We start from the raw sequence: 17,290 nt of genomic DNA on the forward strand, positions 1-17,290 counted from the left end.
TGCTTGATGTGGAAAGTCTTCTTGGGGCCTGGGATGGGGGTGAGGGAGGAGGTATGGGGGCAGGTGTAGCACTTCCTGCGGTTGCAGGGAAAAGTGCCAGGTGTGGTGGAGCTGGAGGGGAGTGTGGAGCGGACAAGGGAGTCACGGAGAGAGTTGTCCCTCCGGAAAGCAGATAAAGGTGGGGAGGGAAAGATGTCTTTGGTGGTGGGGTCGGATTGCAGATGGCGGAAGTGTCGGAGGATGATGCGTTGGATCCGGAGGTTGGTGGGGTGGTACGTGAGGACGAGGGGGATTCTTTTTTGGTTTTTATTGCGGATTTCACAAGTTTCAAAATCTCCCCTCCCCCCACCGCATCCCAAAACCAGTCCAACTCGTCCCTGCCTCCCTAACCTGTTCTTCCTCCCACCTATCCCCTCCTCCCACCTCAAGCCGCACCTCCATCTCCTACCGACCAACCTCATCCCGCCCCCTTGACCTGTCCGTCCTCCCTGGACTGACCTATCCCCTTCCTAACTCCCTACCTACACTCACCTTTCCTGGCCCCATCCCCGCCTCTTCGACCTGTTTGTTTCCTCTCCACCTATCCTCTCCTCTATCCCTCTTCTATCCGCCTCCCACTCTCTCCCTATTTATTTCAAAACCCCCTTCCCCTCCCCCTTTTCTGATGAAGGGTCGAGGCCCGAAACGTAAGCCTCTCTGCTCCTATGATGCTGCTTGGCCTGCTGTGTTCATCCAGCCCTGCACCTTGTTGTCTCGGATTCTCCAGCATCTGCAGTTCCTACTATCTCTAATTGTGGTGTTGTGACTGTTGCCACCTGGTGGTAGGTGTCAGTATCTACTAGTAGTGCATTAGCTTTCACGATGTATTCAGCTCAATTAAAGATGACTGTCATGCATCCTTTGTCCGTTGGTAAGATTACAATGTTTTTGTCTTTCTTGAATCTTTCCAAGGCTTTCTTCTCTTCTGTGTTAAATATGTTCCATTTATCTCTTTTGCTAAGTGTTGGGACTATCGTGTGTCTGATGGTCTGTTGTATTTCCTCCGTGAGTCCATTGCTTTCGTGTCGATTTCAATGCAGCCAGGATTTCAGGTTTTTTTGACATCTCTATAGTTATAATTCAGTTCGTATACTACGACGGTCTTCTCAGTGTTTGTAAGTGGTTGGTCTGAGATGCTCTTGATTCATGTTTCTGTGTTGACTGTGTCATTGTGGGTGGGTTTGGATAATTTTTCTTGTAGGACAGTTTGATTCTTTTTCTAAAGAGCAATGGACTCACAGAGGAAACACAACAGACCATTAGACAGACAATAGTTTCAACACTTAGCAGAAAAGGTAAGTGGAACACATTTAGCACAGAAGAGAAGAAAGCCTTGGAAAGATTCAAGAAAGACAAAAACATTGTAATCTTACCGGCAGACAAAGGATGCATGACAGTAATCTTTAATAGAGCCCAATACATCGAGAAAGCTTATGCACAACTAGCAGATACTGAAACCTACCAACAGATGGCGATTGACCCAACACCACAGTTAGAGAACCGGATTACAACAACCCTGAAGAAATTACACAACTCAGGATTTTTCTGTCGAGTGCCAAAAAATGAAGCAAGAGGGATCCAACACATCCCGCTTCTATGGACTCCCTAAGGTACACAAGCCAGGGGTCCCCCTCAGAACTACTGTCTCACTACCAGGCACGCCAACATAAAGCCATGCCAAAGAACTACAATGGAAACTGAAATACTTAGCAGATAACACTACCCACTCCATCCACTCCTCCCAAGAATTCCTCAACATCATCAAGGACACCAGAATAGAAGAGAATGAGATAATGATATCCTTCAATGTAACAGCACTATTCACAGCCATAAACATCAACTTAGTCAAAGAGACAATTGCCACACTGCTGAACAAATCAGGAAGGCTGGCACCCCACGACACCAAAAGCATCAACAAGGACAGCACCCTGAAACTGCTGGATCTGTGCCTCACAACCCACTTCACCTTCAATGACTGTATATTCAAACAAATCAACGGAACACCAATAGGATCCCCAGCATCAAGACTGATTGCAGGAGCGGTAATGCAAATGTTAGAACAGACAGCGCTCCTCACTATACAACTCAAACTCTGGGTCCACTATGTAGACAACACCTTCACGATTATCAAATGCACAAGACGAGAAGAAACCCACCAACACATAAACAAATCCTCACTGGAATAAAATTCACAAAAGAAGAGAACAATAATCGAATACCCTTCCTATACATAATGATGGAACTTAAGAACCATGGGGAACCCTGGGCTAGCATACACAGAAAGAACACCCATACGGACAGAATACTTAATTACACCAGCAACCACCCCAACATCCGTAAACGGAGTTGAATCGGGACATTATTCAAATGAGCCACAACACACTGCAGCAACCCAGAATTGCGCAAAGCAGAACAGGAGCACTTATACGGAGTTTTTAAAAGGAATGTATACCCAAAAAGCACGATCTGCTGTTACCTCCATGACAGGCCACAACAAAAAGACACAACTAGTTACCCCACCATACATCAGATTCATATCAGAGATGACCACAAGACCACTCAGACACACAAACCAACAACCACCCTGCGTCAGCTACTGACGAATGTCAAGGATCCCATACCCACAACCAATAAAACTGACACAATATACAAAAAAACCATGCAAGAACTGTGAGAAACATTACATAGACCTAACTGGAAGAAAACTGACAATAAGGATACACAAACACCAACTAGTCACCAAGAGACATGACCAATTCTCACTGGTCAGAATACACATGGACAAAGAAGGACCATGAATTCGACTGGGACAACACATCCATAATAGCACAAGCCAAACAGAGACATGTCAGGGAATTCCTGGAGGCCTGGCATTCCAACCAGAGCTCCATCATTGAACTGGAGCAGATATACAAACCACTGAAAAATAGAACCAGAAGTGATGTCAACCACCCCAGCAAACCGAGGCACATAAATAACAAGTGGGACAGAACACCAATACTTGACTGGATGCGTACTGAGGGTGACGAAACATCTGCAGTCAAACACACCGGCTCAGCGAGCAAGTCTACAAGGATACACAATTTTGGATCATTAGAATCTCTCCTGGGGCAAAAGTGACCTGTATAAGAAGGACGGATTTCGCCAGAATTGGAAGGGGACTAATATATTGGCAGGGAGATTTGCTAAAGCCACCCGGGAGGAGTTGGGGTTTGGGGGGCTGAATCCAGAGAGCTAGTGAGAAAAGGGATCAGTCTGAGGCTAGTGCAGTTGGGAAAAGGAGCAGGTCAAATAGTCAAGGTGGGCAGGAGCAAAGTAGAGAACAAGTAGGACTGATAAATTGAACTGGATTTATTTTAATGCAAGAAGCCTGACAGGTAAGGCAGATGAACTCGGGGCATAGTTGTGAACATGAAACCGAGATCACAGCTATTACAGATACTTGGCTCAGGGATGGACAGGATTGGCAGCTTAATGTTCCAGGGTATAGATGTTACAGGATGGCTAGAAAGGAGGGGGCAAGAAAGGAGAGGGAGTGGTGTTGTTGATTGGGGATAACTTTACGGCTTTACTTAGGGAGGATATTCCCAGGAGTATGTCCAATGAAGTTATTTGGGTGGAACTGAGAAATAAGAAAGGGATGATCACCTTATTGTGATTGAACTATAGACCCTCCCGCTCATAGTCAGTGGGAAATTGAGAAGCAAATTTGTAAGGACATCTCAGTTATCTGTAAGAATAATAGAGTGGTAGTGATTGGGGATTTTAACTTTCCAAACATAGATGGGGACTTCCGTAGTGTTAAAGGATCCAATGGAAAGGAATTTGTTAAGTGTGTACAAGAAAACGTTCTTATTCAGTATGTGGATGTACTTGCTGAAGAGGGAGCAAAGCTTGACCTACTGTTGGGAAATAAGACAGGGCGAGTGACTGAGGTGGCAGTGGGTGAGCACTTTGGGGCAAGTGATCATAATTCTATTAGTTTTACAGTAGTTATGGAAAAGGACAGACTTGATCTCAAACGTGGAGTTCTAAATTGGAGGAAGGCCAATTTTGGTGGCATTAGCCAAGAATGGCACAGTGGCTCAGTGGGGGCGGCACGGTGGCTCAGTGGTTAGCACTGCTGCCTCACATTGCCAGGGACTCAGGTTCAATTCCACCCTTGGGTACTGTCTGTGCACATTCTCCCTGTGCCTGCATGGGTTTCCTCCAGGTGCTCCGGTTTCCTCTCACAATCCAAAGATGTGCAGGCTAGGTGAATTGGCCATGCTAAATTGCCTGTAGTGTTGAGTGATGTGTAGATTAGGTGGGTTATAGGGCAATGGGTCTGGGGGGACACTGTCAGGGTCGGTGTGGACTTGTTGGGCTGAAGGGCCCGTTTCTACACTGTAGGGATTCTATGATTCATTCAAGAACTTTCAAACGTTGATTGGGAGCAGATATTTGCAGATAAAGGGATGGCTATAAATTGGGAAGCCTTCAAAAATGAGGTAACGAAAGTCCAGGGCTAGTAAGTCGCTGTTCGGGTGAAGAACAAGGCTGGTAGATGTAGGTACTGTTGGATGACTAGAGAAATTGAGGTTCTAGTCAAGAAAAAGAAAGAAACATATGTCAGTTATAGAGAGCAGAGATCGAATGATTCCCTAGAGAGGTAGAAGGGCAGTAAGAGAATACTTAAGTGGGAAATCAGGAGGGCAAAAAGGGGACATGAGATAGCTTCGACAAATAGGTTAAGGAGAATCCAAACAGTTTCTACAAATACATTAATGACAAAACAGTATCCAGGGAGAGAATAGGGCCCCTTAAAGATCAGCAAAGCCACCTATGTGCGGAACCACAGGAGATGGATGAGATACCAAATGAGTATTTTGCATCAATGTTTGTGTGGAGAAGGATATGGAAACTAGAGAACTTGGGGAAATAAACAGTGATATCCTGAAATGTGTCCATAATACAGGGGAGGACCTGCTGACTGGTATGAGGCAGGGGGTGGTGGAGGAGGATTGCTTCTCAGACTGGAGGCCTGTGACCAGCGGTGTGGCACAAGGATTGGCACTGGGTCAACTGCTTTTTGTCATTTTATGAATGATTTGGATGTGAATATAGGAGGTATGGTTATTACTTTGCAGATGACGTCAAAATTGCTGGTGTAGTGGCAGCTACCTCAGTGGCTAGTGGTTACCTCAGAGTACAACGGGACCTTGACCAGATGGGCCGAGGAGATCAAACTCCTGGCAGAGTTTGATCTAGATAAATGTGAGGTGCTACATTTTAGTAGGGCAAATCAAGGCAGGACTTATACACTTAAAGGTAAGTTGTTCATCAGTACAGTGGGTAGTATCCCCACCTGTCATGTGGGAGACTGGGGTTCAGTTCCTCTCTGGGGAACAGCTAAACGTTTTTTTATGTGGATCATTGGGATACCTTCTGGGGAAGGTGGGACCTGTACAGGAAGGACAGGTTGCACCTGAACTGGAGGGGCACCAAAATCCTAGGCGAGAGGTTTGCTAGATCTCTTCAGGAGGGTTTAAGCTAGTTTGCCAGGGGGATGGGAACTGGAGTTATGGATTAGAGGATGGGGTAGCTAGCATACAGGCAGATAAAGCATGCAGAGAGTCTGTGAGGAACTATAGACAGTTGATAGGGCAAAATTGCAGTTCGTGCGACGGGTTGAAGCATGTCTATTTTAACACAAGAGTGTCAGGAATAAGGATGATGAACTTAGAGCATGAATCAGTACTTGGAGCTACGATGTTGTGGCTATTACGGAGACTTGGATAACACAGCGGCAGGAATGGTTGTTGGATATTCCTGGGTTTAGATGTTTTGAAAAAAATAGGGAGGGAGGTAAAAAGAAGTGGGGGAGTGGCATTGCTAATCAGGGATGGTATCACAGCTGCAGAAAGGGAGGTAGTCTACTGAGTCAGTATGGGCGGAAGTCAGAAACAGGAAAGGAGAAGTCACTTTATTGGGAGTTTTCTATAGACCCCCCAATAGCAACAGAGACACTGAGGAACAGATTGGGAGGCAGATTTTGGAATGGTGCAGAAGTAATAGAGTTGTTGTCATGGGTGACTTCAACTTCCCTAATTTTGACTGGAACTTCCTTAGTGCAAATAGAGCAGATTTTGACAGGTGTGGCCAGGAAGGATTTCTGACTCAGCATGTAGATAGGCCAACTAGAGGAGAGGCCATATTGAATTTGGTGCTTGGCGACGAACCAGGCCAGGTGTCAGATCTCTCGGTGGGAGAGCATTTCGGTGATAGTGATCACAACTCCCTAACCTTTACTATAGTTATGGAGAGGGATAGGAGCAGACAGTATGGGAAAGTATTTAATTGGGGGAGGGGGAATTACAATGCTATTAGGCGAGAACTGCAGAGCATAAATTTGGAACAGATGTTCTCAGGCAAATGCATGACAGAAATGTGGAGGTTGTTTAGGGAGCACTTGCTACGAGTACTGGATAAGTTTGTCCCACTGAGGCAAGGAAGGGATGTTAAGGTGAAGGAACCTTGGATAACAAGACATGTGGAACATGTGGAAGAAGGAAGCTTACTTAAGGTTGAGGAAGCAAGAATCGGACCGGGCTCTAGAGAGCTACAAGGTAGCTAGGAAGGAACTGAAGAATGGACTTAGGAGAGCTAGAAGGGGGTATGAAAAAGCCTTGGTGAGTAGGATTAAGGAAAACCTCAAGGCATTCCATACTTATGTGAGGAACAAGAGGATGGCCAGAGTGAGGGTAGGGCCAATCAGGGATAGTGGAGGAAACTTGTGTGCGGAGTCAGAGGAACTAAGGGTTTCTCATGGTAGGCTCATTCAGAAAGTAGGGAGGCATGGGATTCAGGGAAATTTGGCTTTATAGATACAGAATTGGCTGTCCAATAGAAGACAGAGGGTGGTAGTAGATGGAAAGTATTCAGCCTGGAGCTCGATGACCAGTGGTGTTCCGCAGTGATCTGTTCTGGGACCTCTGTTCTTTGTGATCTTTATAAATGACTTGGTTGAGGAAGTGGAAGGGTGGGTTAGTAAGTTTGGCGATGACATAAAGGTTGGTGGAGATGTTGATAATGTGGAGGGCTATTGGAGGCTGCAATGGGACATTAACAGGATGCAAAGCTGGGCAAAGAAGTGGCAGATGGAATTCAACCTGGAAAAGTGCGAAGTGATTCATTTTGGAAGGTCGAATTTGAATGCAGAATAAAGGGTTATTGGCAGGATTCTTGACAGTGTGGAGGAACAGAGGAATCTGAGTGTCCACGTCCATAGATACCTCAAAGTTGCTACCCAAGCTGATAGGGTTGTTAAAAAGGTGTATGGTTGTTGGTTTTCATTGGCAGGGGAATTGAATTTAAGAGCCGTGAGATTATGCTGCAGCTCTATAAAACCCAGGTTAGACCATACTTGGAATATTGTGTTCAGTTCTGGTCACCTCATTATAGGAAGGATGTTGAAGCTTTAGAGAGAGTGCAGAGGAGATTTACCAGGATGCTGCCTGGACTGGAGGGCAGGTCTTTTGAGGAAAGTTTGAGGGAGCTAGGGCTATTCTCCTTGGAGCAAAGAAGGATGAGTGGTGACTTATTGGAGGTGTACAAGATGATGAGAGGCATAGATAGAGTGGATAGCCAGAGGCTTTTTGCCAGGTTGGAAATGACTATTACGAGGGGACATAATTTTAAGGTGATTGGAGGAAGGTATAGGGGTGATGTCAGAGGTAGGTTCTTTAAACAGAGAATGGTGGGTATGTGGAACACGCTGCTGGCGGTGGTAGTGATGTCAGATACATTAGGGACATTTAAGCGACTCTTGGATAGGCACAGTAAAATGTAGCGTATTCAGGTTAGTTTGATCTTAGAGTCGGATAATAGGTCAGCACAACCTCATGGGCCGAAGGGCCTGTACTGTGCTGTACTGTTCTATGTTGTATCTCCTGGGAAGTGTTGCCAAACAAAGGGACCTTGGAGTGCAGGTTCATAATTCCTTGCAAGTGGAGTAGCAGGTAGTCAAGATAGAGAAGAAGGCATTTGGTATGCTTGCCTTTACTGGTCAGTACATGGAGTTTAGGAATTGGGAGGTCATGTTGCAGCTCTGCAGGACATTGGTTAGGCCACTTTTGGAATGCTGAGTTCAATTCTGGTCTCCTCGCTATATTGTTAAACCTGAAAGGGTTCAGAAAAGATTTACAAGCATGTTGCCAGGCTTGGAGGGTTTGAGCTATAGGGAGAGGCTGAATAGGCTGGGGTTATTTTCTCTGAAGCATTGGAAATTGAGGAGTGATCTTATAGAGGTTTATAAAATTACGAGGGGCATGGATAGGGTGAATAGTCAAGGTCTTTTCCCCAGGGTAGGGGAGTCCAAAACTAGAGGGCATAGGTTTAAGGTGAGAGGGGAAAGATTTAAAAGGAGCCTAAAGGGCAACTTTTTCACACAGATGGTGATGCGTTTATGGAATGAACTGCCAGAGGAAGTTGTGGAGGCTGGTCCAATTACAACATTTAAAAAGCATTTGGATGGGTATATGAATGGGAATGGTTTAGAGGGATATGGGCCAACTGCTGGCAAATGGGACTAGATTAATTTAGGATATCTGGTTGACATGGACAAGTTGGAGCGAAGGGTCTGTTTCCATGCTGTTCACCTCTATGACGATGACTCAAAGTGTGAATTCTAGAAATCTGAAACAAAAACAGAAATTGCTGGAGGAAACTCAACAGGTCTGGCAGCATCTGGAGAGAGAAAGCACAGTCAACATTTCAGGTCCAATGAATCATAGAATCAAAGAATGATGTAGTGTAGAAGAGGCCCTGTGGCCCATCAAATCTGCACCAACACATGAGAAACACCTGAATCTCAACCTGCTATGATTTACTAGCAGTTGGCCCCAGCTTTGAATGTTATGACATGTCAAGTACTCATCCAGGTGGTTTTTAATGGGTGACAGGCAATTTGCCTTTACTACTTTCCCAGCAGAGCATTCCAGACTGTCACCTGCCCTCTAGATAAATAGGCTTTGCCTCACATCCCCCCCAGACCTCCTGCCTTAACTTTGAACCTGTGACCCCTTGTGACTGACTCTTCAACTGAGGGTAACAGCTACTCTTTATCCATGCTTTGAAATCTTGTACACCTCAATCAGATTACTCCTCAGGCTTCTCTGCTCCAACAAAAACAACCCAAGCCTATCCAACCTTTCCTCCTAACTTAAATTTTCCATCCCAAGCAGCATCCTGGTGAACCTCCTCTGTGCCCCTCCAATGCAATCACGTCCTTCCTGTATTGTGGTGACCACAACGGCGCACAGTATTTCTAGCTGTGGTCTCACCAAAATTCTATTCAACTTCAATATGACTTTCCTGCTTTTTTTAATCTATGTCTCAATTAATGGAGGCAATTGATCTATATGGCTTTTTTTACAATCCTACTAAGATGCCCTTCCTCTTTCAGTGATCTATGGGCAAACAACCCAAGGCCCCTTTGTTCCACATAATTTCCTAGTGTCATGCCATTCATTGAATACTTCCTTGTCAAATTACTCCTTCCAACGTGTATCACCTCACACTTTTCAGGGTTAAATTCCATCTGCCACTTATCTGCCCATTTATATCTTATTGTAGCCCAAGATATTCAAGCTCTTTGTTAACCACCCAACCAATCTTTGTGGTGTCTGCCAATTTACTAATCCAACCCCTCACACAGTCATCTGTGTAATTTATATAAATGATGTCTAATTGACTCAGCATAGATTCCTGTGGTACACCAGAGGACACTGGTTTCCAGTTACTGTGGCAACCTTCCGTCATCACCTTTTGTCTCCTACAACTGAGCTAATTTTGAATCCCCTTTATCAAATTATCCCATGTGCATGTGCTTTCTTAATAAGTCCATGGGACCTTGTCAAAGGCTTTGCTGAAATCCACACCTGGTTACCTTCTGAAAAAATTTAGTCAAATTTCTTAAGCATGTCCTCCCTCTGATGAAGCTATCCTGCGTATCCCTCCTCTAATGGAGAGAAATTCTCTCCTTCAGAATTTTCTGCAATAATTTTCTAACTGCTGACGTGAGACTTGCTGGTCTGTAGCTCTCTAGTTTATCTCTGCAACTCTTCTTAAATTTTGGAACCATATTAGATGTTCTCCAGTCCTCTGGCACATTCCCAATGGCCAGAGAGGAATTACAAATGATGTGACCCTTCTCCAGAACTCGAGATAACTAGGAAATGGTGTAATATATGCTGAAGGGGGTTGGAGGAGAAGGGTGGAGTTAAAGAAATACGCATTAAGTGGAGATGGAGCCCAGACAGAGAGAACAGCAGTTAGTCAAATAAAAGAATGGATAACGGTTCATTCAGGAAGGAGAAAAGTCGATATTGGGGATTATAAGTGGATGAGAATGATTTGGCTGTGTTGAAAGCAGCCCATGTGATGACAAGGCCTGTGGTGTAGGGGTAAGTAAAGGACATTGAAGAAAGTGTGAAGGCCCTAAAAATATTGAACTCGATATTAAGGGCTGCAGGGTCTCCAAGCAGAAAATGAGATGTTGTTCTTCCAGCTTGCGCCGAGGCTTGCTGGAGTACTGCAACAGGCCCGAGAGAGAAATGTTGGCCAAGGAGCACGGTGGTGTGTTGAAGTGGCAGGCAACTTCAGGAACAATGCCATTTCACTCTCTTGCTAGTGCTGCAAAGATGTTCTTTGGAATGTATATGCATATTTTCTTTTCATACACACTGAACTAAAGACAATAGACTTATGTACATGTTTTCATGATCCATCTGTCTTCACTAGATGTAACCCTGAATAGTTGTAAACTGAGTTGATGTGACTTGTTCATTTGGAACGATCTTCCAGATGTCTATTGTCTGAAAATGGTTCCCAAGTTGTATTCGGAAAGAACAGTTTTTGCTTTAGCTGAACACTTTGTGGGTTGGTCTGACCCACTGCAAAGGGAATACAGCGGACTGGGTGAAATGCCAGAATCACAACCATCCCAGTGCAAATCACAACAGACTACAATAAGATCATGTAGATTGTAAAACCTCCATTGCACTCATCTTGTCATTTTTACAACAGCTGTATCAGATTAAATTGACCTCAAATTTATGTCTATAACTCCGAAGAGATTTTAGATCTAAAATACATCTGCAAATCAACATATAATTTTGTAACCAAGCATATATTTTGTAACTGTGCAATCCAAATCTGGAACAGTTTTGAAATCTGTAGTGTACAGATGGACTTCATTAACTTCATTTTCTTGCTGTCAAATTAATCTTGTAGCAAAACAAATTACTGCAATTAATGTTTGGATGGTAAGGACTAAATAAAGGTTCATAATAGTGAACTGCAGAATATCCAATTCATTCTATAACCTTTGGATTTTGAATGTCTTCTTATGGACTAAATATATTTTTGGACTCCAGAGAATGTTGTAAGTTGAGTGTTTGAATATTTTTCATGCAGAGGTCGATATATTTTGGACCAACAAGGGAGTTTATGGTCATTAAGGGAATGTGGAGTTGAGATCATACTAGATCAATAATGATCGTATTGAATAATGGAACGAACTCCAATTCTCAGACTCCTGCTCCTAATTCTACTTTCCTAAGCCCTTAATCAGTGAACATATTTTTCTTCTCTTTTACTTTTGTCAGACATTAATACGTAGTTGGACACATTTCTAGAACTATAAGGAGCACTATACTGCTTAACCTGATTAACATTTTGTTTTTGTTTTTATATGTGATTTCCAGTATCTGTGGTACTTTGTTTTTATTTTGTTTGGTTGCATTCAAGTCAGCGGTACAGCTCCTTCCTGTATTAATATATGGGAAAACCCTGTTTCTTTTTTAGCATTGTGCTTTCATTGATGGTTAAACTTCACATATGAATAATGAATTTCTAAAGAAAGGAATGTGATTTACAAATCATATGAAAAGAGAATGGCAGTAAACAAAATGCTCATTTGGAGAGGTGGTGCAGACACATGGACTGAATGGCCTCCTTCTGTGCTGTAACAATTCTGTGATTCTATGATATATCAAGATGTTTTGTCAGTGTTGACTTTGCGCCTATTTGTGTTTTACCTTAGGAATGTACATTCACCAAGCTGCGCACAGATAGTGCCCTCAGAGTATTATTCACTGGTTCTTTGCGTCTGAAATGCAAAAGTGCCTGCTGTCAGCGCTGGTACTTTACATTTAATGGGGCTGAGTGCAGCGGTCCACTGCCAATTGAAGCCATCATCTACCTAGATCAAGGAAGCCCAGAATTCAACTCAACCATAAATATACATCGCACATCTTCAGGTTTGTTTTGAAACATACTGTACTTAGGATTTCCTAGTTTCTAATTATTTTCTCTGTAAAGTTATACGTGTGTAAAAATCTGTTGGGTTATGATCCTAGCTGATGTTACTACTGGACAAGTCAGATCCCAGACTGAAGACTGAAACTTTGCTTGATAGATTTTTTAAAATTTAACAAGATGGTCTTTCACTGAAACATGAGCATGCAATGCTGCATATTTGGTTTTAGTAAAAAAAAAATTACATATCAGAAATGATGATAAAGGAGAACAAATCATGCTGTTAAGAGATAACACATTTGAAATATTTTGAAACACATGGCAGAACAAAACTCATATATCCCAACACATCACTTTACCAGACAGTTCCCTTCTCTACTACATCTGCAGGTTTGATTAAACTGGTTCTTTTAATTATTTATCTTGAGAGTTCAGCCCTTCCCTCGATTAGTTACACACTAAGCTTAAACTTTCATTTCAAATAACTCCTTCAGGGTTCTAACCAAACACCTCAGGTCTAGAAATTTAAAATGATAACCTATTCACTAACTGTTATGAACCAACTCCCTTCTCCAGGAGAAATTGTTCTTGCATCTAACCCTAGCCAAAGTGCTTTGCAAACTGAAACCAAAATCTTTGCAATTTATGGGATTCTCCTGAGGTAAAACAATCATTTTTTTTTTAAACAAAAGTAAGCTAATACCTTTCAATATTTGTTCTGTCTAATTGTAAAACACTTTCAATATATCATTATTTCTCAGAATAGTCCCAGTCACCTGCTCTCTGGTATACTGGTTTAAAACCACGGCTCCAGATAAATGAAGAAGTTAATTATTACACTCTTCATACACAGCTTGTATAAATCAGGCATTAAGTACATTTAATTTGAAATGTCAATAAATGTAATGTCTACTGTTTTCAGCTGGGAGATAAGCAATGTCATTATATTTTAGAGTTGCCCACATAGGGAGAAAACAAAAATAATACGCCTAGAATTGAATTCTTGAGTACCATTCAGCGACAAACAAGCATCAGAGGGTTTATGATGATACGTGCAACCACATTTAGAGCAGGTATGTCATTCACTTCATATCGACATATGCCCATATGCCCTCTAAAGCAGTCACTGCCAATGAAAACTGAGACCTAATTGAGGGCGAATCCAAAGGGATCCTACAAATACATTAAGGACAAAAGAGTAACTTAGGAAGGCATTAGGGCCCCTTAAAGATCAGCAAGCCTGCCCATGTGTGGAACCACAGGAGATGGGGGAAGATACTAAACGAGTATTTTGCATCAGCATTTACTGTGGAGAAGGTTAGGGAAGATATAAAATGTGGGGAAATGTCCATATTACAGAGGAGATGTTACATGTTAAAATGCATAAAGGTGGATAAATCTCCAGGACCTGATCAGGTGTAGCTCAGAGCTCTGCGGGAAGCTAGGGAAGTGATACTGGGCCCTTTGCTGAGGTATTTGTTTCATTGATAACAACAATTGAGGTTCCAGATGACTGAAGATTGGCTAACATAATGCCACAATTTAAGGAAGATGGTAAGGCAAAGCCAGGAAACTATACACCAGTGAGCCTGACATCAGTGGAGGGCAAATTGTTGGTGGGGATCCTGAGGGACAGGATGTACATGTATTTGGAAAGGCAAGGACTGATTAGGGATAGTAAACATGGTTTTGTGCATGGGAAATTGTGTCTCACTAGTTTTTTGAAGTGACGAAGAGGATTCATGAAGACAGAGCAGTGGACATTGTCTACATGGGCTTCAGTAAGGCATTCAACAAGGTTCCAGACGGTAAACTGGTTAGCAATGTTAGATTATATGGAATACAAGGAGAATTAGCCATTTGGTTACAGAACTGGCTTGTAGGTAGGAGACAGAGGCTGGTAGTGGAAGGTTGTTTTTCGGGCTGGAGACCTGTGACCAGCGGTGTGCCACAAGAATCAGTGCTGGGACCACTGCTTTTCGTTATTTATGTAAATGATTTGGACGTCAACATAGGACATTGGTCAGGCCACTTTTGTTTAATTCTGGTCACCCTGCTACAGAAGAATGTTGTGAAACTTGTCATTTTTTCCTGAACCTTTTCAACAATGTTGCCAGGGTTGGAGGATTTGAGATATAAGGAGAGGCTGAATAGGCTGGGGCAATTTTCCTGGAGCATTGGAAGCTGAGGGGTAACTTTATAGAGGTTTATAAAATCATGAGGGACATGGATAGGGTGAACAGACAAAGTCTTTTCCCTGAGGTAGTGGAGTCCAGAACCAGAGGGCATAGATTTAAGGTGAGACGGGAAAAGATTTAAAAGTGACCTAAGGGACAACCTTTTCATACAGAGGGCAGTGCATGTGTGAAATGAGCTGCCAGAGGAAGTGATGAGGCTGGTACAATTAGAACATTTAAAAAGAATCTGGATGGGTATATAAATAGGAAGGGTTTAGAGGGATATGGGCCAAATGCTGGCAAATGGGACTGGATTTATTTAGGATATCTGGTTGGCATAGACAAGTTGGACTGAAAGGTCTGTTTCCATGCTGTACATCTCTATTTTTTTCAGAAAATGTGAAGTTGTTCACTTTGGCAGGAAGAATAAAAAGGCAGAGTACTATTTAAATAGAGAATGCTGCAGAGTTCTGTGGTATAAAGGGAGCTATGTATTCCAGTCCCTGAGCCAAATAAACGTTGCATGCAGGTATAACGAGTTATTAAAAAGGTTAATGGAATACTGTCCTTTATTACAAGTGGTTTTGGACATAAAGATAAGGATGTAATGCTTTAGTTATGCAGGGCATTAGTGCGAACACATCTCACATACTGTGTAATTGTGTTGAAGGTGGTTCATAGGGGTTTCACTAGATTCATAGTTGGAATGAGTGTGTTGTCTTTTGAAGACAGATTGGGCTGCTTTTCATGAGTTTAGGAAAGTGAGGGTTGATTTGATTCAAGCTTGTAAGGTCCGATATGGCCTTGACAAGGTGAATGTGGAAAAGATGCGGATGTTATCAGTGAGTCAAGTAGTTAGGAGCACTGTTTTAAAATTAGGGATTATCCTTTTAGGGCAAAGATAAGGATGATTGTTCTCTGCCAGAGGCCTGCACATCTTTGGAACAGTCTGCCTCAGAAGGCATTGGAGGTAGGGTTGATGAACATTTTAAGCAGAGTAGATTGATTCCCTTGCCAAACAAAACTCCAAGATTATTACGGGTAAATGGAAATAGGGTATTTAGAACACAAATAGATCAGCCTTAATCTTACTGAATGATGGAACAGGCTTGAAGACTAGATAGTCAACTCTATTCATCAGGCATATGTTCATAGGTCCATTTTTTAAACTGATTGGCACCTGAGAAGTACTTACTGCAATCAGTTCCCTCCGGCACTGAACAGGTAAACCACAGATTTCCCATTAAAATGCTAAAACTATTTTAAATTCACCCAGTTGTGTGGTTAGTGCTCCTCCAGTTTCCACATCAAAAGTGCAGGTTCCGGCAGATGCCCGCAATCTCATTCCTCCATCTCTCAATCTCATGGTTGCTTCCATGTTTGCATCTTGCCTATAATTAGAGTTTCTTTCACAACCATCAGTGCATATGCTGTACAAGAGGGTCAATTTTGCGTGGTTTTCTTGCTCATGAATTTCTAGGTTTTCCCCATTCTTTGCCCCTTCAATCTCAAAGGAGCAACATATTCAACTCAAAACATTAACTCTTTCTCTCTTCACAGATCCTGTTAGATCTGCTGGGCGTTTCCACCATTTTTTGTTTTAACCCTAATTTCTAGGCCCAGATTTCTCATAGCCCACTTTCCAAACCCCATTTTCTCACGATCAACTGTCCAGGACCAGCTTTCTCACTGCTGAATTTCTAAGCCTGAGTTTCCAGCTCCTGGTCAATCTTCAATAATAGAAAAAGTCCAAGAATGTGAAAGTCAGAATTAGGTTTTGCAAAGAGGTACATTCTTCCTATCAATAAATTTCATATGAACAACTGCTTCCTTAATAGCACATGAAAAATAGCAACATGAATGATGCTTCAGCGGTCTTCATATAGTTTGAGTCAATTTTCTGTATGAAACGTTTTCAACATCAAGTTGAATATGAAGGAAAAAGCATTGAAACAAGAAATATAAAAACATCCAAAGGAAAATTGTCATACATGTGGCAAACTAATAAGAGGAAATCTTATTTTGCTTTATTATGTAATGCTTTACTTCACAAGGAACTAGACATGTACTGCAGCTTTGTTTAAAACAATCTTTGTCTTACTTGTTCTGTTCTTTGCAATGTTCTAACAAATTTGTACTCAATTTTTCAGTTGAAGGCCTGTGTGAAGGAATCAGTGCTGGGCTAGTGGATGTTTCAGTCTGGGTTGGGTTGTGCTCCAATGGCTACCCACAAGGTGATGCTTCTACTGGTTGGAACTCAGTATCACGGTTGATAATCGAGGAGATGCCGAAATAGTTGTTTCTACAAACTGAAAAACTACCAAGAGCCATTCTTGGTCTATCAGTACAATTTGAATAAAAACTGTTAACTTTCATCAAAATCTGTGTGAAATTTCTTAAGTACATTTTCTGGAAACCTTAAAACATACAGTAAAATTTAAAATAAATATAAAATTCCTTTTACCAAATGATAAAGACAGATGTAACAGTTGTACTTTGTGCCTGAACTTTAAGGGTGGAAATACAAGTGAGATTAGATTATGTGGGATAATTTTCACGTGGGAGATGACTCTATTGCCCATCATACATCTGATTTTTATTAACATATATAGTAAACAGATTAATGGATATAATTCAGAGTCATTTTGTTAATCTTCTGGTTTAATTAGAACAAAATGTACTCTGAACTAATTTTAAGTACTGTTAGAAAATCGTAAAGACTTGCACAGTCCAAAGATGTGCAAGTTAGGGGGATTGGCAATGGGAAATGCAGG

General features: G+C 42.2%; 1 protein-coding gene across 2 annotated transcripts in view; it reads left to right on the top strand.

Annotated features, from left to right (window-relative positions):
- The window catches only part of LOC109922864 (collagen triple helix repeat-containing protein 1), a 47,769-nt gene extending 30,872 nt beyond the window's left edge, over positions 1-16,897 (top strand). For both annotated transcript variants that reach the window (XM_048595851.1, XM_048595852.1), the window contains exons 3-4: positions 12,125-12,341; positions 16,667-16,897. In XM_048595851.1, the coding sequence (XP_048451808.1) occupies positions 12,125-12,341; positions 16,667-16,812 (363 nt within the window). In that variant the 3' untranslated portion in view covers positions 16,813-16,897. The remainder of the gene's footprint in view (positions 1-12,124; positions 12,342-16,666) is intronic.
- The last annotated feature ends 393 nt before the right edge of the window (positions 16,898-17,290 follow it).

This window comes from Rhincodon typus, chromosome 4 (genome assembly GCF_021869965.1).
Source record: "Rhincodon typus isolate 14 chromosome 4, sRhiTyp1.1, whole genome shotgun sequence".
Classification (NCBI taxonomy): domain Eukaryota; kingdom Metazoa; phylum Chordata; class Chondrichthyes; order Orectolobiformes; family Rhincodontidae; genus Rhincodon; species Rhincodon typus.